The sequence below is a fragment of the Henckelia pumila genome, chromosome 3, assembly GCF_033568475.1.
Source record: "Henckelia pumila isolate YLH828 chromosome 3, ASM3356847v2, whole genome shotgun sequence".
In the NCBI taxonomy this organism is placed as follows: Eukaryota; Viridiplantae; Streptophyta; class Magnoliopsida; order Lamiales; family Gesneriaceae; genus Henckelia; species Henckelia pumila.
Window position 1 is genome coordinate 52261972 of NC_133122.1, and position 24177 is coordinate 52286148.

General features: G+C 34.6%; 2 protein-coding genes across 7 annotated transcripts; one reads left to right on the top strand and one right to left on the bottom strand.

Moving 5' to 3' along the window:
* The first annotated feature begins 1782 nt into the window (after positions 1–1782).
* Positions 1783–18861, top strand: LOC140886381 (cold shock domain-containing protein 3-like). 6 transcript variants are annotated; one of them, XM_073292934.1, is made up of 7 exons: positions 1783–4763; positions 6828–8687; positions 10804–13571; positions 14365–15758; positions 16163–16229; positions 17140–17183; positions 18020–18861. In XM_073292934.1, the coding sequence occupies exon 1, from the start codon at positions 1914–1916 to the stop codon at positions 2568–2570; it is 657 nt and encodes a 218-aa protein (XP_073149035.1). In that variant the 5' UTR covers positions 1783–1913; the 3' UTR covers positions 2571–4763; positions 6828–8687; positions 10804–13571; positions 14365–15758; positions 16163–16229; positions 17140–17183; positions 18020–18861. The 6 variants fall into 6 exon arrangements, with proteins under 6 accessions (XP_073149035.1, XP_073149036.1, XP_073149030.1 ...); XM_073292933.1 differs by lacking the exons at positions 1783–4763; positions 6828–8687 and having other exon boundaries at positions 10591–13571; XM_073292929.1 differs by lacking the exons at positions 14365–15758; positions 16163–16229; positions 17140–17183; positions 18020–18861 and having other exon boundaries at positions 2568–4763; positions 6833–8687; positions 10804–13780.
* Positions 18862–19917: 1056 nt separating this feature from the next.
* LOC140892864 (thiosulfate sulfurtransferase 18-like) lies at positions 19918–21267 on the bottom strand. The gene is made up of 6 exons (XM_073301890.1): positions 21133–21267; positions 20962–21042; positions 20743–20816; positions 20581–20651; positions 20412–20465; positions 19918–20244 (listed from the first exon to the last, which is right to left on the bottom strand). The coding sequence occupies exons 1-6, from the start codon at positions 21147–21149 to the stop codon at positions 20041–20043; spliced, it is 501 nt and encodes a 166-aa protein (XP_073157991.1). The 5' UTR covers positions 21150–21267; the 3' UTR covers positions 19918–20040.
* Between the last annotated feature and the right edge of the window lie 2910 nt (positions 21268–24177).

Consider the following 24177-nt stretch of genomic DNA (forward strand, 5'->3'; position numbering starts at 1 on the left):
AGTCTCTTATGGCTCGAGTGCTTAAGGCAAGGTATTTTAAAATACAAACGTTATGGAAGCATCTAAGGGTTTCAGGCCTTCTTTTGTTTGGCAATCAATATTATGGGGCATCAAACTACTCGCAAAATCAAGCTCGAGCTCGACTCGATAAGCTTACCTTACAAGCTCGAGCGAGATTTTTACCGAGCCGAGCTCCGAATAGCTCTCAAACCGTTCCGTACGTTTACATCGCTAAACTAGAGGGAAATGAATTACCTTGCTAAATTTACGTATCGATTCATGGAATCGTGGCACCTAAGGGTACGTGGTTGGTAACCGTGTCGCTGAAACATACCAACATCAAATTAGCCAAAAGAAAACAGGGGAAAAATTTTTCCACTTAGGCAAAATTATCTGCACTAGGTAAACAGAAAAGAATAAGAGCATACCACTGAAATCGAGACCGATGAAATCGATACAAATTTAGTTCCAAGGACAAATGATTTGCGACTAAACTTTAAATTTTGGACCTTGAAAAGCGAATGATAATAGACAAGAATCAGAATAAATCACGAATGATAACATTAAAAATCAAAATAAATCCGAATCAAATGAAACCCTAAAATATTGAAACAAATTAGGCTAAATTTTACCGATTTATTATCTGTGAACCTGCAATTTCGCCAAGTTCCAGGAAACGCTAAGGTCAAGGTCACAGTCATAATAATTTCCCTGAGGCAGACAACATCCAAGCACATGATAAACACAATTGAATAACTAGAAAGATGAAGATATGAACGAGAATGGAAAAAATTTCACTAAAGGAGGCAGCATCCAAGCACATGATAAACACACAAATAATCAAGAAACAACCATTATTCTATGAGCAAAGTTCAAATCAAACAAGATGATAAAGTAAGATTGTCATGTTTGAATACATAGCTGCACAAAACACTCCCTTAGGCAGATATCAAGATACAAATATATATTTCAAAAACTAACGTTCAACTCTAAATGCCCATTTTACCCTTTTTTTAAATACTATTCTAATTTATTTTTCTTTTTTATTTCTTCCCATAACGTTAAATTTACGAATCAAATGATTTTTTTTACTGAATAATCAAACAATTTAATTCATATTTCATATTATACTATTCTAATTTAATTCATGTTCTTGAATCTAACGTTAATATCATTCTGGAAGGTCATAAATACAATACTTCAAGGATCATTCACAAACATTTATTGGGGATTAAAAGCATTGACAACCATTTTATCAAACACTCTCATGTTCAATATTTTATTATATCAATTGAAGAGAGCTCACACACACACACATCATTTAGTTTTCTTTTATATTCTTATTTCATACTGATTAATATAATTTAATTAGGATGATTATTTTCGTTTTGATTGCTTGCACACAACCAACGTTTTCTCCTATCTTTCTCTCTTTTCATCATTTTTAACTCTATTTTCCCGTTATTAGTCTTTTTATTTATTTGTTTCTTTCTTTTATTCTAATGTTTATTATAAATATAAAGCAGCTACTTCTGTTAGTGGAAATAAATTATTTGCTAGGCTGTTACTTAAGAGTCCCCTCCGCTAGCCATATCGATTCATAATTCAATTTATTGAAACTATATAATTGAAAAAACCAAAATAATCACAAAATGGAGCTCCGGCTGAATCTGATTTGGGCTACGTAACATCGTGCAGATTCTGGTCTGACCGGCCTGGAGTGCACAGGCCGCAGATCCGGCCCATTCGAGTAATATGTCCACTTACATGGCAAGAGCATTACATCTTTGATCATCATCATGTGAAATTCCAGATTCCTGTGTTGTGTGCATGATACATCTATCTACACACTCGTAAGCAAAGGATTTGGGTATTTGCCGGAGGTTTTTAGGGCTTTGTGATCTTCACCAATCATGGCAGAGGAGAAATTTGCTAGATCGAAAGGGGTGGTGACGAAATTCAACGATCAGAAAGGGTATGGCTTCATTAAACCCGACGAGGGTGGCGAAGATCTATTCGTCCATCAAACCGCCGTGAAATCAGACGGGTTTCGTACTCTTCGCGAGGGACAAATCGTCGAGTTCACGATCATTCTGGAGGGCGACAAAACCAAGGCCGTTGATGTTACCGCCCCCGGAGGTGGCCCTATACGGAGGGGAAGTGACAGAAATCTTCGTGGTGGAGCTGTAGGAGGATACGGGTCTAGAGATCGGAGAAATGGCGGAGGTGAATGTTATAATTGCGGTGAGTTTGGGCATATGGCTAGGGATTGCATTGGCAGAATCGGCGGCGGGAATGATAGTAGTTGTTATAACTGCGGAGGGTATGGGCATCTGGCGAGGGAGTGTCCAAGTGCTAGCCGTCGCGGAGGTGGAAATAGTGGAGCTTGCTTTGCTTGTGGTGAGCCGGGGCATATGGCGAGGGACTGTATGGGTGGTGTAAGCAATCGTGGAGGTGGTGGTTTTGGGAGGCTTGGAGGCCGAGGCAGCGGGGCCAGCGGAGGGAAGTGCTTCAACTGCGGGGAGTCTGGACATTTTGCTAGGGAATGCACGGAACCGCCTTGCGGATGATGTGTTGTGACTTTTCTTTTTGGCTCGGGCTTTGCTATTTTCTTAGAACTTTTTAGCAATTAACATCCTGGGTTATACTCATAGCCTTATAGAGTGATGTTTGATTAATTTTGGTTGGCATGTTGTCAACTGATTGAAGATGGGAATTCTTTGAACAAGTTGGAATACAATTGAAAATATTGTTCTTTCTTGGTTGTTGTGGTACCACTCTTGCTGTCGCCATCTTACCATTGTTGTGATATAAGAAAATGAATGGAACCAATTATTTTTTAAAGTTGATTTTCAGCTGCCTGCAGATAGTTTACTCGGATTGACTGAAAAGTGCTATTTGAGGTCATGCTTTACTTGGATATAAATGGTTACTCTGTTATTATTGGTCATGTTTGCTTTTATGGACTTGAATACGATAATATTGTTGTAGTGTTTCTATGAAGCTGGTGCATTAAGGATTTTTTTTAGGGGTGGCATGGATGACTGATATTAAATTTTCATTAACTTTGACTTCTGGTATTTTTTTTATGACATAATTCAATTGACAGACACCATAGGAATTCCAGCCTATGCATGGTTTCCTCTTTACTTTCACGCATGAACTTAAAAATACATTTTTTTGTGATTTCATTTGTCATAGGCTTACCAGCATAGTTTGTTTCTCTACTTTTGTACGAAACTTCCAAACGTTTCATGTTTTAAGTTTATTGAGTCATTTTTTTAGGGAATGTGAATCTTCAGCATGTTTACCCTGCGGATAGATATAATTGTGCATCACCATTGGTTTGGCAGCAATGTGTTTCCCTTTGATGCGAACTTGTAGTAACGTGGATGGGTGATCAATTCGCAAGAAGACCATTATGTGGTAGAACGAGCTCTGTAGTAGGATAGAGCAATAAAAATTGTAGGTTATAACTTTTTGGCAGCTCAATTTTGGAAATAAATAGTTTTTGGGAGTTGTTTTGGAAATAAAAAGATAATATTTTTTAATGGAAACAATAATAGGTTTTAGCCAACTGAAAATACATTAACGTTTTTTACATGCAGCATCAATGAAATTAGGGGCTTTTATGAAGCTGAAATATCTTTACAATGAATGCACACTGCTTCCATGTACCTACGGTTGTACCTAATACTTTTCTCTGTAAAAGATGAGCATCAACTGTGAAATATCAAGATATGAATACTACCAATTTATGCTATCTGTTTCCATCCACTTGCAGTACGCTGCATAAGTATATTATCATTTATGTGCGGCATAAGATGGCCTGAAGTCTAAACTGGAATTATTTCCTAGATTTTGTGTTTCTGTTGACTGATGGGATTATCTCATCAAAATTTTGCCACTTTAGGTGAAATTAAGAAGATATGAGTTTAGTTCTTCTTTCAATTTTTCATACCTTAAAATTTGCTATAATGGGATACAGATAAAATGGAGTAAACAGAGTAGAGGTATTGATCTAGTCAGAGTTTGGTTCTGTTTTCAATTTTTAATACCTTGAAAATTTGCTATAATTGGATACAGATAAAATGTAGTAAATGGAATATTTTATCGCACATCTTAGTGTCTTATTTTACCTTATTTGCTATTGATATACTAATTTGTGGTTCCCTTTGCTCATTAAAATGAAGAAGTGAAGCAGCGCAAAAAAGTCAGCTATGTGGTTCTCATGATATCCAGTGGTTGGTTTTTGTCACAGGTCTCATTGGAGTCCACGTCATTTCGAACTCGGTAACTTGTGAGTTAATTTCCGTATATATTTCAACCACTGATATTTGGCAGTTTATTTTTGAAAATGGGTTTCCATTTCCTTTTCATGCACAATGACACGTGATCATCTATTCTTCATTGAATGCAACGACAATGCAAATCTGTGCGAAATGTTGAACTAGACATGTCTCGTACCATGTTATTCTGGTCTGCAAATATCATCCGAGCATGAACTACAAACTTTATATGACCAAAATGGGATATCTATGGTGTTCCATGGCTTCTTTTGGTGTTCTTAAGTCCGTATTAGATCAATCGGAGACGGGAATGTATTTCACATCTTGTACGATTCTGTCTTTCTATTGTGTTTGTATTTTCTATTTTCTCTTGTTTATGTCTTGATTTCAGCTCTCACTGTTCGCACAGACGTGACTGTTTGTCCACTGCAAAGCAGTTTCTTTTCATGCTACTTCAATTGAGATTCCATAGAGGTATGTGAAGTTCATGATAATAGCCAGATCTATTGCTTTCTTCATAATAGTAAACACACATCCACCACTAGCAAGAACTCCTGATTGGTCATGTGCCAATGAAAGACATTATTGCTGATCATGATGGCTTCAATAAATTGAGCCACTTATGATTGCCATGCTATAACATGTCAATTATCATGCATATTTCCGAATAAAGGACTCCAACTTCACGCTTTCGGATTAATGTGCCCAAAAAATTGAAAGGCCAATTTAATGATTAACAAAATACTACTAGCCTAGACTTGATGAATTGAACTTTTAGAGATCATCCAGTGCATGAGACAACTAGTTTGTGTGAAGAAAAGTGATAGTCCTTCTTTTCCTTATGCTAGTTCAGAAATATTTGTGCTCTAATTTTTGCATAAATTGTACTCACATCTGTAACATTGTGAATTGAATATAAAGGGAATTTTAATCAAAAAAATATATGGTTTGCTCAATTTGTATTGGGTTATTGATAGCCCTGTTTTGACCTAGAGACAATGTTATTTATCGATGCAAGCATGGCAGGCTTTGTAATCCTACATTATTCTTAGAGACGTTGCTTGTAATCAATATTAAATTTTCTTCATTAGTGGTATTGTAAAAATCAGTAAATCCACGCATGGTTATTGTATTTTTTTTCTTTTATGTCGATTTTTTTTTGCAATCCTTAAATGTCCGCGAATTTGTTCCTTCTTGTGTTAGTAAAAGGCTACCTTTTAGGGAAAAGGCCGCCTTTGTGCCAGTGAGTGTGAAATCTATTTAAGATAAACATCACATTAATTATTTTTTGTAACCACAACATATGTGAATTGGATCCAGTCTAATAGGTTAGATTTGTGTAATCTTACCCAGATTTTGTCAACATAATATTATAAAGTTTGAAAAGCATTTTTTTATTTATTTCGTTCTCTGGTTTACATATCTCTGTTACTTTGTCATTCAAAAACGAAGGAAGGGCATTCGTGAACAAAACCATCGTTTTTAGGGATAAGATATACCGGCTATTTCTCGTCGAAAAAAAATTATTATTTGTTCGTACCAGGTAAGTGGCTAAAACTTGAATTCGATTTCTTATATTCCGGTGTATGGTTTAGTTTTGTCGGTAATAGTAATTTTATGCGCGTGCGTGCGTGCGCATCTATATTTTTATGAGTTATTCTTTAAATTATTAAATTGATAGAAGTAAGAGGTTAAAACTTGAATTCGATTTCTTATGTTTCGATGTATGGTTTGGTTTTGTCAGGAATAGTAATTTTATGTGTGCGCGCGCGCATCTATATGTATATGATATACTCTTTACATTATCAAATTGATAGATCTGAGAGGTTAAAACTTGAATGCGATTTCTTATGTTCCGATGTATGGTTTGGTTTTTGTCGGGAATTGTAATTTTATACATGTGCGTGCGTGCGTTTGCATCTAGATGTATATGATATATTCTTTATGTTAATAAATTGACAGATCTTAGGGGTTTCTATTTCTTATGTTCCGATGTATGGTATGGTTTGTCAAGAATAGTAATTTTATGTTTGTGCGTGAGTGCGTATTGCTTGCGCATCTAATGTATATGTTATATTCTTTATATTATTAAATTGAGGTGATCTATAGCCCACCATAAGAAACATGTGAAAATAGATTTGTGAATCTTGACCAATAATAGTATGCTATCATGCTGATATAGTATAGGCCAGGTGACATCTATTGACATTCTGAATAATATACTAACTAGCGGATGTTTTTCTGCAATTTGTGTGCTTGTGTTAGGAACTGAAAAGTGATGATGAAATTGTTGTTCGCTGCCTAATATTCTCTTAAAGTTCAAAGGTTTTATGAAATGTTGACGCTGGTTTGATGAAAATTGCTGTCATAGAAAATCGGGAAATAAAAGGCCAAGTTCTTGTAAAAACCCCCAAGTAGACAGCAAGTTTTTTGTGGAATTAGTAGTTATCGAAGCAATCACGTTCATTTAGTTGATGTGAGCTGATTTATTCAAGCTTTTCTTTGTGCTGCATTATGTGCATAATTGTTTCCTTACAGGCCAGAATTGTATTCAGATCAAATGGCTGAATTTCCGAAGTCCAGCAAGGAATCGTCCAAGAATGAAGCGCACAAGAGATCATCTTCAGATACGAGGAATGAGAATGTATCTAAACAACAAAAAAGGGAGGACTACCCTTACCAAATGCTTCCAGGGATGAAGTTGGCGTCTTCCAAACCTTCTGCATTTCGAGACTTTAAATTCATCCGTCAGGATTCTTTCAACAACCATGAAGTAGCTTCTAATCAAGAGCAAGAATTCGTGGCGGGTGCCTCTGGTCTGGATGCCGACAAAGGCAGTGGAAGTTGCAAGGATCCCAGTGTTGAAATTTCACCCAAAGAGAAGTCCCTCCAAGCTGCACATATGCTCGACCTCAACTCCCCTTTGCCTGACCTGAATGTTACCCCTCCTGAAGTCGAGTCAATTAATGATGCTGATAAGGAATCCAATGTTCAGAAGGGGCCTTCATTCGTGGCCAATGACCTCCAAGAGATAGTGAAGGTGGTCCGTAAACTGGAAATCGAGGGCCATATCTCGGGGAATTTCAGATTGAAATTCCTCACTTGGTATGGCTTGCATTGCACGGCCAAAGAACGCGATGTCGTGCATACCTTCATACGAACTCTAAATGATGATCCCAGCTGCTTGGCTGGACAATTAATTGACTTGTTCTCAGACATTATAAACATGAGGTCGTGAAATGGTTTCTTTCGAAGATCTGGGGCATTTTGGATATTTAAACTGTGAAAATTTCATCGTGCTATTATCTTTGTGTAGACTTTATTCTTAGTTAACTACATGATTTTCTGTGGGTGCAAGCGATTGTGAGCTCGTGGTTTTATCCGGCAAAAACTGCACTCTTCTAGCATCGTGAATTTGTTTTTGTGCACAGTACGTGCTATCATGGTTCAACTTCATGATACGTGCTGGAATAATTTCCTAGGTTTGTGTTTCTGTTGACTGATGGGATTATCTCATCAAAATTTTGCCACTGTAGGCTAAATGAAGAGTATCTATCTAGTCAGAGTTTAGTTCTGTTTTCAATTTTTCATAATCATACCTTATAATTTGTTATAATGGGATGCAGATAAAAGGAGTAAACAGAATAGAGGTATCAATCTAGTCAGAGTTTATTTATGTCTTCAATTTTTAATACCTTGAAAATTTGCTATAATTGGATACCGATAAAATGGAGTAAATGGAATTCTATCGCACATCTTAGTGTCTTATTTTACCTGATTTGCTATTGATATACTAATTTGTGGTTCCCTTTGCTCATTAAAACGGAGAAGTGAAGCAGGGTAAAAAATCAGCTATGTGGTTCTCATGATATCCAATGGTTGATTTTCGTCACAGGTCTCATTGGAGTCCACATCATTTCGAACTCGGTAACTTGTGAGTTAATTTCCGTTTATATTTCAACAACTGATATTTTGGCAGTTTATTTTTGAAAATGGGTTTTCATTTCCTTTTCATGCACAATGACACATGATCGTATATTCTTCATTGAATGCAACAGCAATGCACATCTGTGCAAAACGTTGAACTAGACATGTCTCGACCATGTTATTTTGGTCTGCAAATATCATCCCAGCATGAACTAAAAACTTTATATGACCTAAATGTGATATATATGGTGTTCCATGGCTTCTTTTGGTGTTATTTTAGTCTGTATTAGATCAATCGGAGACGGGAATGTAATGCGCAACTTGTACGTTTCTCTCTTTCTATTGTTTTTGTATTTTCAGTTTTCTCTTGTTTATTTCTTGATTTCAGCTCTCACTGTTCACACAGACGTGCCTGCTTGTCCATTGCAAAGCAATTTCTTTTCATGCTACTTCAATTGAGATTCCGTGGAGGTATGTGAAGTTCATGATAATAGCCGGATCTATTGTTTTCTACATTATAGTAAACACAAATGCACCAATAGCAAGAACTCCTGATTGGTCATGTGCCAATGAAACATTATTGTTGGTCATGATGGCTTCAATAAATTGGGACACCGGCCACTTATGATTGCCATCTATTAGCTATATCATGTCAATTATCATGCTTTCGGATTGATGTGTCCAAAAAATTGAAAGGCAAATTTAAAGATAAACAAAATAATACTAACTTTTGGAGTTCATCTAGTGCATGAGACAACTAATTTATTCGAAGAAAAGTGATGGTCTTTTTCTCCTTATGTTAGTTCAGAAATATTTGTGCTCTAATTTTTGCATAAGTTGTATCTTAATTTGTATTGGGTTATTGATAGCCCTGTTTTGACCTAGAGACAATGTTATTTGCCTAGGCAGGCATGGCAGGCTTTGTAATCCGACATTATTCTTAGAGACGTTGCTTGTAATCAAGATTTAATTTTCTTTACTAGTGGTATCGTAAAATCGGTAAATCCACGCATGGTTATTGTATTTTTTCCTTTTATGTCGATTTTTTTTGTAATCCTTAATTGTCCGCGAATTTGTTCCTTCTTGTGTTAGTGAAATGCTACCTTTTAGGGGAAAGGCCGCCTTTGTGCCAGTGAATGTGAAATCAATTTAAGATAAACATCACATTAATTATTTTTTTTGTAACCACAACATATGTGAATTGGATCCAGTCTAATAGGTTAGATTTGTGTAATCTTACCCAGATTTTGTCAACATTATATTATAACTTTTGAAAAGCATTTTTTATTTATTTCGTTCTTTGGTTTACATATATCTGTTACTTTTTCATTCAAAAACAAAGGAAGGGCATTCGTGAACCAAGCCATTATTTTTAGGGGTAAGATATACATGCTATTTCTTGTCGATAAAAAATTATTATTTGTTCGTACCAGGTAAGTGGCAAAAACTTTAATTCAATTTCTTATGTTCCGATGTATGGTTTGGTTTTGTCAGGTTATGTGTGTGCGTGCGTATCTGTGTGTATATGAGATATTCTTTAAATTGTTAAATTGATAGATCTACGAGGTTAATACTTGAATTCATTTCTTTTCCAATGTGTGGTTTGGTTTTGTCGGGAATAGTAATTTTATGTGCTTGCGTGCGTGTGCATCTGTATGTATATGATATATCTTTATATTATCAAATTTATAGATCTAAGAAGTTAAAACTTGAATTCGATTTCTTTTATTCCGATGTATGATTTGGTTTTGTCGGGAATAGTAATTTTATGCGCGTGCGTGCGTGCGTGCGAATCTATATGTATATGATATATTCTTTTTGTTATTAAATTGATAGATCTAAGAGGTTTCGATTTCTTATGTTCCGAATTCCGATGTATGATTTGGTTTCGTCGGGAATTAGAATTTTATATTCTTGCGTTCGTGCGAGTTGCTTGCGCATCTATATATATATATATATACAGTAATGATCACCTGGGTGCAGGATTTTTCGTGTGCGACCACGGGGTTTTAGTGTTTTTTTTTACACTAAAACACGGTATCGGGTTTTAGTGATCGCACACGAAAAATCCTGCACACTGGGGTGCAGGTGATCAAAATTATATATATATATATATATATATATATATATATATATATATATATATATATAGTAATTTTCAGCTGCCCAACCATTCCTGCCCAACTCGTCCCCGACCATTAAAACCCACTACCGGGTTTTAGTTGTTTTTTTTAAAAAAAATTCGTATCACTAAAACCCGCTACCGGGTTTTAGTTGTCGGGGACGAGTTGGACATCATTGGTTGGGCAGCTGAAAATTTATATATATATATATATATGATATATTATTGAAAAGTGATGCTAAAATTTTTATATTCGAATGTTTATGAAGTGTAGATGGTGGTTTATGAAAATTACTGATATAGATAATCTGGAAATAAAAGCCCAAGTTCTTGTAAAACCCCCCAAGTTGACAGCAAGTTTTTTTGGAATTAGTAGTTATCGAAGCAGAAATAAGCAAGCTCGTGCATTTAGTTGATGTGAGCTGATTTATTCAAGCTTTTCTGTGCATAATTGTTTCTTTACAGGCCAGAATTGTGTACTCAGAGTGTCAAATGGCTGAATTTCCAAAGTCCAGCAAGGAATCGTCCAAGAACGAAGCACACAAGAGATCATCTTCAGATACAAGGGATGAGAATGCATCCAAACAACAAAAAAGGGAGGAATACCCTTACCAAATGCTTCCAGGGTTGAAGTTAGCGGCTTCCAAACCTTCTGCATTTCGAGACTTTAAATTCATCCGTCAGGATTTTTTCAACAACCGTGAAGTAGCATCTAATCAAGAGCAAGAATTCGTGGCGGGTGCATCTGGTCTGGATGACAACAAAGGCAGTGGAAGTTGTAAGGATCCCAGTGTTGAAATTTCACCCGAAGAGAAGTCCCTCCAAGCTGCACATATGCTCGACCTCAACTCCCCTTTGCCTGACCTGAATGTTACCCCTCCTGAAGTCGAGTCAATTAATGATGCTGATAAGGAATCCAATGTTGAGAAGGGGCCTTCATTCGTGGCTAATGACCTCCAAGAGGTAGTGAAGGTGGTCCGTAAACTGGAAATCGAGGGCCACATCTCGGGGAATTTCAGATTGAAATTCCTCACTTGGTATGGCTTGCATTGCACGGCCAAAGAACGCGATGTCGTGCATACCTTCATGCGAACTCTGAATGATGATCCGAGCTGCTTGGCTGGACAATTAATGGACTCGTTCTCGGATATTATAAACATGAGGTCGTGAAATGGTTTCATTCGAAAACCTGGGGCATTTTGGATATTTAAACTGTGAAAATTTCATCGTGCTATTCTCATGTCGACTTTATTCTTAGTTTACTACGTGATTTTGTGTGGGTGCAAGCGATTGTGAGTTCGTGCTTATCTCCGGCAAAAAACTGCACTCTTTTAGCACGGTGAATTTGTTTTTGTGCTCAATTCGTGCTATCATCGTTCAACTTCATGATACATGCTGGAATAATTTCCTTTTGTGTTTCTGGATTATCTCATCAAAATTTTGCACTGTAGGTGAAATTAAGAAGTATCTATCTAGTCAGAGTTTAGTTTTGTTTTCAATTTTTCATCATCATACCTTAAAATTTGCTATAATGGGATGCAGATAAACAGATTAAACAGAATCGAGGTATCGATCTAATCAGAGTTCAGTACTGTTTTAAATTTCTAATACCTTTAAAATTTGCTATGATTGGATACAGATAAAATGGAGTAAATGAAATATTCTATCGCACATCTTAGTGTCTTATTTTTCCTGATTTGTTATTGATATACTAATTTGTGGTTCCCTTTGCTCATTAAAATGGAGAAGTGAAGCAGGGTAAAAAAAATCAGCTATGTGGTTCTCATGATATCCAGTGGTTGATTTTTCATCACAGGTCTCATTGGAGTCCACATCATTTCTAACTCGGTAACTTGTGAGTTAATTTCTGTATATATTTCAACAACTGATATTTTGGCAGTTGATTTTTGAAAATGTGTTTTCATTTCCTTTTCATGCACAATTACACGTGATCATCTATTCTTCATTGAATGCAACGGCAATGCACATCTGTGCGAAACGTTGAACTAGACATGTCTCGTACCATGTTATTTTGGTCTGCAAATATCATCTGAGCATGAACTACAAATTTTATATGAACGAAATGTGATATCTGTGGTGTTCCATGGCTTCTTTGTGTGTTATTTTAGTCTGTATTAGATCAATCGGAGACGGGAATGTAATTTGCATCTTGTACGTTTCTGTCTTTCTATTGTTTCGTATTTTCAATTTTCTCTTGTTTATGTCTTGATTTCTGCTCTCACTGTTCACACAGATGTGATTGTTTGTCCATTGCAATGCAGCTTTTCTTTCATGCTACTTGAAGTGAGATTCCATGGAGGTATGAGCAAGAACTCCTGATTGGTCATGTGCCAATGAAACATTATTGTTGATCATGATGGATTCAATAAATTGAGCCACTTACGATTGCCATGCTATATCATGTCAGTTGTTATGCATATTTCTGAATGAAGGACTCCAACTTAACGCTTTATGTGCCAAAAAATTTAAGGGCAAATTTAAAGATAAACAAAATAATGCTAACCTAGACTTGATGAATTGAACTTTTGGAGTTCATCCAGTGCATTTGACTACAAGTTTGTGCGGATAAAATTGAAGGTACTTTTTTCCTTAGGTTAGTTCAGAAATGTTTGTGCTCTAATTTTTGCATAGGTATACTCACATTTTTTACATGGTGAATTATAAAGGGGATGTGGTTTCCTCAATTTGTTTTGAGTTATTGATACCCCTGTTTTGACCAAGAGACAATATTATTTACCGACGCTTGTATGTCAGGCTTTGTAATTCTACATTATTCTTAGAGACATGTTGCTTGTAATCAATATATAATTTTCTTTATTTGCTGTATTGTAAAATCAGTAAATCCACGCACGGTTATGGTATGTTTTCCTTTTATGTCGATTTTTTTTGTAATCCTTAATTTTCCGCGAATTTGTTCCTTGTGTTAGTGAAAGGCTACCTTTAAGGGGAAAGACTGCCTTTGTGCCAGTGAGTGTGAACTCAATTTAAGATAAACATCACGTTAATTATTTCTTGTAACCACGAACATATGTGAATTGGATCCAGTCTAATGGGCTAGATTTGTGTAATCTTACACAGATTTTGTCAACATTATAATATAACGTTTGAAAAGCTTTTTTTATTTATTTCGTTTTCTGGTTTACATATCTCTGTTACTCTTTCATTCAGAAACGAAGGAAGGGCATTCGTGAACCAAACCATCGATTTTAGGGGTAAGTTATACCGGCTATTTCAAACCATCGTTTATGTTCCAATGTATGGTTTGGTTTTATCGGGAATAGTAATTTTATGTGCGTGCGTATGTGTGTGTATGAGATATTCTTTAAATTGTTAAATTGACAAATCTAAGAGGTTAATACTTGAATTCGATTTCTTTTCCGATGTGTGGTTTGGTTTTATCGGGAATAGTAATTTTATGTGCTTGCGTGCGTGTGCATCTGTATGTATATGATATATTCTTTATATTATCAAATTTATAGATCTAAGAAGTTAAACTTGAATTTGATTTCTTTTATTTCGATGTATGATTTGGTTTTGTCGGGAATAGTAATTTTATGCACGTGCGTGCGTGCGAATCTATATGTATATGATATATTCTTTATGTTATTAAATTGATAGATCTAAGAGGTTTCGATTTCTTATGTTCCGATGTGTGATTTGGTTTTGTCGAGAATAAAAATTTTATATTCGTGCGAGTTACTTGCACATCCATCTATATATGATATATTATTGAAAAGTGATGCTAAAATTGTTTGCTGCCTAATATTCTCTTAAAGTTTGAAGGTTTTATGAAGTGTAGATGGTGGTTTAATGAAAATTACTGATATAGATAATCTGGAAATAAAAGCCCAAGTTCTTGTAAAATCCCTCTAGTAGACAGCAAGTTGTTTTGGAATTAGTAGATATCGAAGCAGAAATAAGCAAGCTCGTGCATTTAGTTGATGTGAGCTGATTTATTCAAGCTTTTATTTGTGCTGCATTCTGTGCATAATTGTTTCTTTACAGGCCAGAATTGTGTACTCAGAGTGTCAAATGGCTGAATTTCCAAAGTCCAGCAAGGAATCGTCCAAGAACGAAGCACACAAGAGATCATCTTCAGATACAAGGGATGAGAATGCATCCAAACAACAAAAAAAGGGAGGAATACCCTTACCAAATGCTTCCAGGGATGACGTTAACGGCTTCCAAACCTTCTGCATTTCGAGACTTTAAATTCATCCGTCAGGATTTTTTCAACAACGATAAAGTAGCTTTTAATCAAGAGCAAGAATTTGTGGCGGGTGCCTCTGGTCTGGATGCCGACAAAGGCAGTGGAAGTTGTAAGGATCCCAGTGTTGAAATTTCACCCAAAGAGAAGTCCCTCCAGGCTGCACATATGCTCGACAGCAACTCCCCTTTGCCTGACCTGAATGTTGCCCCTCCTGAAATCGAGTCAATTAATGATGCTGATAAGGAATCCAATGTTGAGAAGGGGCCTTCGCTCGTGGCTAATGACCTCCAAGAGGTAGTGAAGGTGGTCCGTAAACTCGAAATCGAGGGCCATATCTCGGGGAAATTCAGATTGAAATTCCTCACTTGGTATGGGTTGCATTGCACGGCCAAAGAACGCGATGTCGTGCTTACCTTCATACGAACTCTGAATGATGATCCGAGCTGCTTGGCTGGACAATTAATGGGCTCGTTCTCGGATATTATAAACATGACGTCGTGAAATGGTTTCTTTCGAAAACCTGGAGCATTTTGGATATTTAAACTGTGAAAATTTCATCGTGCTATTCTCATGTCGACTTTATTCTTAGTTTACTACGTGATTTTGTGTGGGTGCAAGCGATTGTGAGTTCGTGCTTTTCTCCGGCAAAAAACTGCACTCTTTTAGCACGGTGAATTTGTTTTTGTGCTCAATTCGTGCTATCATCGTTCAACTTCATGATACATGCTGGAATAATTTCATTTTGTGTTTCTGTTGACTGATGGGATTATGTCATCAAAATTTTGCACTGTAGGTGAAATTAAGAAGTATCTATCTAGTCAGAGTTTTGTTTTGTTTTCAATTTTTCATCTTCATACCTTAAAATTTGCTATAATGGGATGCAGATAAACAGAGTAAGCAGAATCGAGGTATCAATCTAATCAGAGTTCAGTTCTGTTTTAAATTTCTAATACCTTGAAATTTTGCTATAATTGGATACAGATAAAATGGAGTAAATGAAATATTCTATCGCACATCTTAGTGTCTTATTTTACCTGATTTGCTATTGATATACTAATTTGTGGTTCCTTTTGCTAGTTAAAATGGAGAAGTGTAGCAGGGTAAAAAAATCAGCTATGCGGTTCTCATGATATCCAGTGGTTGATTTTTCATCACAGGTCTCATTGGAGTCCACATCATTTCTAACTCGGTAACTTGTGATTGATTTCTGTATATATTTCAACAACCGATATTTTGGCAGTTTATTTTTGAAAATGGGTTTCATTTCCTTTTCATGCACAATTACACGTGATCATCTATTCTTCATTGAATGCAACGGCAATGCACATTTGTGCGAAACGTTGAACTAGACATGTCTCGTACCGTGTTATTTTTGTCTGCGAATATCATCTGAGCATGAACTACAAATTTTATATGAACGAAATGTGATATCTGTGGTGTTCCATGGCTTCTTTGGGTGGTATTTTGGTCTGTATTATATCAATCGGAGACGAGAATGTAATGTGCATCTTGTATGTTTCTGTCTTTCTATTGTTTCATATTTTCAATTTTCTCTTGTTTATGTCTTGATTTCTGCTCTCACTGTTCACACAGATGTGATTCTTTGTCCATTGCAAAGCAGCTTTTCTTTTCATGCTACTTGAAGTGAGATTCCTTGGAGGTATGTGAAGTTGATGGTAATAGCCAGATCGACTGCTTTCTACATTATATTAAACACACATGCATCACTAGTAAAAACTCCTGATTGGTCATGTGCCAATGAAACATTATTGTTGATCATTATGGCTTCAATAAATTGAGCCACTTACTATTTCTGAATAAAGGACTCCAACTTCACGCTTTATGTGCCAAAAAGTTGGAAGGCAAATTTAAAGATAAACAAAATAATGCTAACCTGGACTTGATGAATTGAACTTTTGGAGTTCATCCAGTGCATTAGACTACAAGTTTGTGCGGATAAACGTGACGGTCCTTTTTTCCTTAGGTTAGTTCAGAAATGCTTGTGCTCTAATTTTTGCATATTTGTACTCACATTTGTAACATTGTGAATTATAAAGGGGATGTGAACAAAATATAATGTTTTCTCAATTTGTTTTGGGTTATTGATAGCCCTGTTTTGACCAAGAGACAATATTATTTAGCGACGCATGTATGACAGGCTTTGTAATCCCACATTATTCTTAGAAACATGTTGCTTTTAATCAATTTTTAATTTTCTTTATTAGCTGTATTGTAAAATCAGTAAATCCACGCATGGTTATGGTATGTTTTCCTTTTATGTCAATTTTTTTTGTAATCCTTAATTTTCCGCGAATTTGTTCCTCGTATTAATGAAAGGCTACCTTCAAGGGGAAAGGCTGCCTTTGTGCCAGTGAGTGTGAACTTAATTTAAGATAAACATCACGTTAATTATTTCTTGTAACCACGAACATAAGTGAATTGGATCCAGTCTAATGGGCTAGATTTGTGTAATCTTACACAGATTTTGTCAACATTATAATATAACGTTTGAAGCTTTTTTTATTTATTTCGTTCTCTGGTTTACATATCTATGTTACTCTTTCATTCAGAAACGAAGGAAAGGCATTCGTGAACCAAACCATCGTTTTTAGGGGTAAGTTATACCGGCTATTTCAAACCATCGTTTATGTTCCGATGTATGGTTTGGATTTTGTCAGGAATAGTAATGTTATATGCGTGTGTGCACATCTATGTGTATATGAGATGTTCTTTAAATTAATAAATTGATAGATTTGAGAAGTTTAAACTTGAATTCAATTCCTTATGTTCCAATGTATAGTTTGGTTTTGTCGGGAATAATAATTTTATGCGCCTGTGTCCGTGCGCATCTATAGGTATATGATATATTCTTTATATTATCAAATTTGTAGATCTAAGAGGTTAAAACTTGAATTCGATTTCTTATGTTCTGATGGATGGTTTGGTTTTGTCGGGAATAGTAATTTTATACGTGTGAGTAAGTGAGTGAGTGCGTGCGTGCGCGGTGCGCATCTATATGTATATGATATATTTTTTATGTTTTAAAATTGATAGATCTTAGAGGTTTCGATTTCTTATGTTCCGAATGTATGGTTTGGTTTTGTAGGGAATAATAATTTTACGTGCGTTCGTGCGTGTTGCTTGCGCATCTATATGTATATGATGTATTCTTGAAATGTGATGATAAAATTGTTGTTTGCTGCCTAATGTTCTCTTAAAGTTCGAATGTTTTATGAAATGCGGATGGTGGTTTGATGAAAATTACCGATATAGAAAATCTGGAAATAAAAGCCCAAGTTCTTGTAAAAAAACCCCAAGTAGACAGCAAGTTTTTGTGGAATTAGTAGTTATCGAAGCAGAAATAAGCAAGCACGTGCATTTAGTTGATGTGAGCTGATTTGTTCAAGCTTTTATTTGTGCTGCATTCTGTGCATAATTGTTTCTTTACAGGCCAGAATTGTACTCAGAGTGTCAAATGGCTGAATTTCCGAAGTCCAGCAAGGAATCGTCCAAGAACGAAGCACACAAGAGATCATCTTCAGATACAAGGGATGAGAATGTATCCAAACAACAAAAAAGGGAGGACTACCCTTACCACATGCTTCCAGGGATGAAGTTAGCGGCTTCCAAACCTTCTGCATTTCGAGACTTTAAATTCATCCGTCGGGATTTTTTCAACATCGATAAACTAGCTTCTAATCGTGAGCAAGAATTTGTGTCCGGTCTGGATGTCGGCAAAGGCAGTGGAAGTGGTAAGGATCCCAGTGTTGAAATTTCGCCCAAAGACAAGTCCCTCCAGGCTGCACATATGCTCGACAGCAACTCCCCTTTGCCTGACCTGAATGTTGCCCCTCCTGAAATCGAGTCAATTAATGATGCTGATAAGGAATCCAATGTTGAGAAGGGGCCTTCGCTCGTGGCTAATGACCTCCAAGAGGTAGTGAAGGTGGTCCGTAAACTCGAAATCGAGGGCCATATCTCGGGGAAATTCAGATTGAAATTCCTCACTTGGTATGGGTTGCATTGCACGGCCAAAGAACGCGATGTCGTGCTTACCTTCATACGAACTCTGAATGATGATCCGAGCTGCTTGGCTGGACAGTTAATCGACTCATTCTCGGACATTATGAACATGAGATCGTGAAATGGTTTCTTTCGAAAACCCGAGGCATTTTGGATATCTAAACTATGAAAATTTCATTGTGTGCTATTCTTTTTATGTCGACTTTATTGCCAATTAACTACATGATTTTGTTTGGTGCAGGCGATTGTGAGTTCGTGGTTTTCTCGCAAAAAACTGCACTCTTTTAGCATTGTGAATTAGTTTTTTGTGCACAATACGTGCTCATTTTGTTCAGCTTCATAATACGTGCTATCTTTGTTCAATTTTATTATACGTGCTATCTTTGTTCACCTTTTCAATTTGAAAAATGACTTTCCTATGTAATACATTGGGGAAGACCATTTTCTAAAAAAATATTGACCTAGTTTAAATAGCAAAATATTCCTCTTATTTATATATACTAGGCACGTGAACAATGTATAATTAAATATATGTTTATTAATACATAATAGAGAATAATTATTTGATTGACAATATTAATTAAAACACAATATGATTAATTAATGATGACGTAATAAATTAAAATAAAAGGTACAAAAGAAAATTCAAAATGGTATATTTATATGAAAGTTAGATTTAAATAACAAAATATTCCTCTTATTTATATATATACATGAGATGCACGTGAAAAATTTATGATTAAATATATGTTTGTTAATACATTATAGATAATAGATATTTGATTGACAATATTAATTAAGATACAATATGATTAATTAATGATAAGATAATAAATTAGAAATGAAAGGTAGAAAAGGAAATTCAGAATTAAAAGTAGTGTATTGATATGAAATGTTAGATATTAATATTTTTCTGTCATACAATCATTATAATTCTATCTTTTCTACGCATTATATTGCCATTCAAATTCATAACCAAAGTTTCGACCTTACACTTTACAATACCACAAAATCAACTTCAAAAACTTTTGATGCGAAATGAGTTGAAATACGACCCATCAAAATTTGTCTCTAAGAAGTAAAATTTTTTGTTTGCATGATTGCATAGCATCTTAAAATTTCGGTTTCTGGACTTTTGCTTATTCAAAACCTTTAGAATATTTGTCATTTGGTTTCGCACCACCAATTAAGCATGATTTTTTAGTCGACCCCCAAATAGTCAAGTGAGCTGCTCGAATTAAAACGACTACAAGAATCAAATCTTAAAACAAAAACTTCAAATCTTCACCTCCAAATGATATTACACGTTATGTCTCAGACAAGAGTCAAGACAGAAGGATGATTCCCTATTAAATTATTTCTTAAATTTATGTTGCAAACATGCACCAATTAACACACATCTTTCACACAAAGGGAGAACACCATTTGGGGATCCATTTTTCCAGTACTCAGATCTTCACGGTCAAAGCAGAATTCCCGTTCGACTCGTTTGCAGCCCTGTTCGGAACCATTGGAGGAGGGTTCATATTTAGCTTCTTGATGGGATTCTCTTCCGGAATAAAGGGTGGGTTTAAAGTTGGCTCCTTAGCCTCAAAATTGCTCTTCACCCACGCAATATATCCCCCTCCCATGTTATATGCATGCTTGAATCCCTGCCAAATAGAAAGCGTCAATTCATGCCAAAAGTGTCATATATATATTTTTACAACAATTTCAATGCATATAAATAGATGACACATTTTATAATATAGTCAACAAATATTCATTAACCATACACTTAAAAAAAAAAGGAAAATTGATTGTAAAATTAGGTCCTTACAGCATCAAGAAGATCTGTGGTGGCATACACAGACCTCACCCCACTTTGGCAACCCTGGAATTTTAATTACTTAACATTAAATTTCATAATATCCATAGATCATAAAACAGTATTTTTGAAACATTTTTACGTCTAATTATTAAATATCGAATGGATATTTATTATTTACCACAACAAGATGATTTTCCCTGGCATGTGTGGACAAAACTTGATCCATAAAACTCGGATTTTTCACCCTCCCTGAATTTTAAATTATATAACTCACAATCAAATATTATTATCAATATGAACTGAAGAAGATTAAAGAAAATAAATTATGTAATAAAACGACCGTTTGGGGTACTAAACATGTATGGAACGTTGAATGCATTCTCCACATGACCATTTCGGAATTCTTCCTCGGTCCTGTAAAAATTTTCAATTCTTGAAACTAAAAAAAAAAAAAATACCCACAAATAAAATTGAAACTTTGAATGCATAAAATCAATCTATCTAAAAAAAAATATAATGATTTCATTAACAAACATATATTGATCGAATTCAGTTTGACCTGACATCAAGATAGAGGTAGCCTGAATTTAGAAGATTTCTTGCTGCTTGCACATCGACCGTGATAACCTCTGTATTTGAACTGCACAATCCAATGCCAAAAAATAAACTATATAATTGTGAAATTTATTTTCTATGTTTTTTTTTTAAATAAATATAAATGTATATGCACCTGTTCTTCATATCCATTTAATTTTGATGAAGGGGAAGTTATTGGGTTGATATGGTGCTTCTGTGCCAAAGCTTCGTGATTTTATAGCTAGGCAGTGTAGTGTGCCCATAATGGAGTAAGGCATCACCAGCATTTATGTCTACACTTCCCAATAAGAACAATAGACGAGACGTGTTATAGTCTATATCTTCCAAGTGGAGTGATTTATTTTTCATATTTTATTGTTACTCATATTTTTTTATAATATACTTGACATTATGTGTAGAAGACTAAAGAGTACTTAAATTTTCACAAATTTCATCATATCATATAGGATAAATATTTCAGTTGTGGGATAGAAATATCCAACAAGACTCCACAATCTAATAAATAAATTTATAGAAATCAATAAATTATATTTTATATATATATATAGACACACACTAATTTTTGGTGTGGATGATGAAGCGTCGTTAAAAAATGGGGGGAACAAAAAAGAGGGAACAAAAAAAAAATGAAAAAAGAAAACCCCGTTAAAGGGTCTAATCACCGATTTAACTGTATAGCCTGACTCGTGGGGATTTTGTGGGTTATTTTTGTAGAGTTCGATTAATTATTTATTACTGATTTGGTCATTAATAATTATTGTTTTTTAAGTCATGCTAGACGTAAAATTTAGAATTCCACTCGTGATGATGAAAACCAAAAAAAATAAAATAAAATAGTTGTAATTGGATTCAAGTTATCTCAGGTATTATGCTATTAAGATCAAATTAACTAATGGAATCAGCATCACACTTCAACGATTTCATGTCTAGATACAATGAATTAAATAAAGTAAAATAACAGCCATCGCTCGGTGAGAAGAATTATATTTTACTATATATTCTTTTTAAGACATGGAACTCGGTGTTGGTATTATTTGATGCGCATTAGATAAATTTTTGAATTAAAATAATATTTTGTAAACCATACCAGCGTGGGCAAGCCTATGAGACAGGTGTTTGTGGAGATCAAATTTCTGACTACTGACAAAACTTTGACATACTTCACTAAAAAAAATTCATGCTACTTTTAGAGTACTACCATAATGGTAAATCCAAATATGAACATTTATCAAATAACACAGGATTCACTGGAAAATTAGCGGACCTCACAACAATTGGTAATTATTCCTCCTTAGACGGTGTAAACCGACTCAATCACCCTTTGAAAATGAATTAATGTTATTTAATTGGCTGAGTAGTCATTTAAAATCATAATGCTAGATTACCTACAGCGTCTCATATCGACCAATTAATTTGCTGAATCCAATTGCATTTTTATCATAATTCAGATTCTTAATAATTATTTAGTAAATAAATTATATAAATAGATAATAATTAAGTTCTGATTATGAAACATTATTGAGTGTTGATAAGTCAAATCGAATACATCGGATTGCTACTAACAAATTTAGTGTTAACAACCGCTAATAAATGATAATGAATTCTTTCTTCACAAATTTGTTAAAAAAAATCTATAATCACTAATTTTTTAGATTGCAAACAGTTAAACTCGTAAATGTCCATTTTGATTAATTACTTCTTGCTAGAAAATAATAGAAGGATAAGACTATCGATCAATAATATATGGTTATACCAAGATGAATAATCTGGGAGCATTTCATGATCATCTCTTCTTGAGTTCATTTTTCTTTATGACGAACTCTCAACCATTATAATAATAACACAAAAACTCATGTGAAACGATTTCACAGATCAATTTGTTAGACGGATATTTTTTTGGAGTTATCCATGAAAAAATATTACTTTTTATTGTAAATATAAGTAGGTTGATCGTCTCACGGATAATGATCCGTAAGACCGTTTTACAAGAGACCTACTCTAATAATAATAATTATTGTTATTATTATTATGTCCTTTTCATAATATATAATATAGCACGAAGTGCCTTAAGGGATTTTATGGTATCTTTTCTATTTCGATGATTGTTTCACATCTTGTTTTATTCATTGATAGTTTGTAGTACTTAATTTCTGCAAAGGCAAAGGGACAAACAACAAGTAATCACGAATTAAGTCATTAGTTTGCTAATACCAAACAAAAGAAATCCTTTGCTCAAGTTAAGAAGTTCCTCGAAAGGGTCTAATCCATTAAATAATAGTGATATTTTAAAAGTTGGCTTATCTAATTTTATATAAAAGAAATTTATGGGGTTTTTTTTACAAAAAAATATTTATTAAGTCTTGATTCGTCACGAGCAAAAATGTTCATAATTGTCATTGGTGCACAAAGGTTATGGGATTGATCACTAAGGATGAGTGGATGAGCACTTGTGGCAGTGGAAAGAGAGAGACGGAGGCAACTTTAATTTGAAAGCTCAAGGGTGTTTGATTAAGCAATAAATTATATATTTATAGATTAATTAGGAAGAAATTGAGAATAATTAAAATTGGGAGTGTGTAAAATAAAATTGAAAAGTTGAAAAATCGAAATCAAAAGTGGGTAAAGTTTGATATTATTAACTTTTTGTTATCATATTCATTTTTGGATAATCAAATCATCATACTATATAAACTTTTAGATTTCAATCAAATTAAGGAAAACTGACACAAAATATAAGATACATGTAACTGTTTTTTTGAGTCAAAAGCCAAAAATCATTTATTAAAATTATTGCAAACACCTCTAAAATTATTCAAAACAAATTATAAACTCCTATGTCTTATTATTATATGACCTTGTCGGTTGTATGATTTTATTTTAAATATAAGTTACTAAAGTGCGTGGATAAAATAAAATAATAAAGTTTAAAGTTGTTTATGTGTTGTTATTATAAGATTTGTTGGTATGATAATTACTAGAAGTGCATGTAACGCCTCGTTTTTATCTTAATTGAATTTATTTGAGTTAATCAGAGATTACAGAGTTCTCGAGCCGGTTTGATTTTGATCAGGGTCTTTTTTGCAAAAATTGGATTTTTCAGGGACTAAAACGCAATTATCGGTTTTTATAGATATTTATAAGGATTTTGGACCCACTCTCTTCTCCATCATCTTCCTCT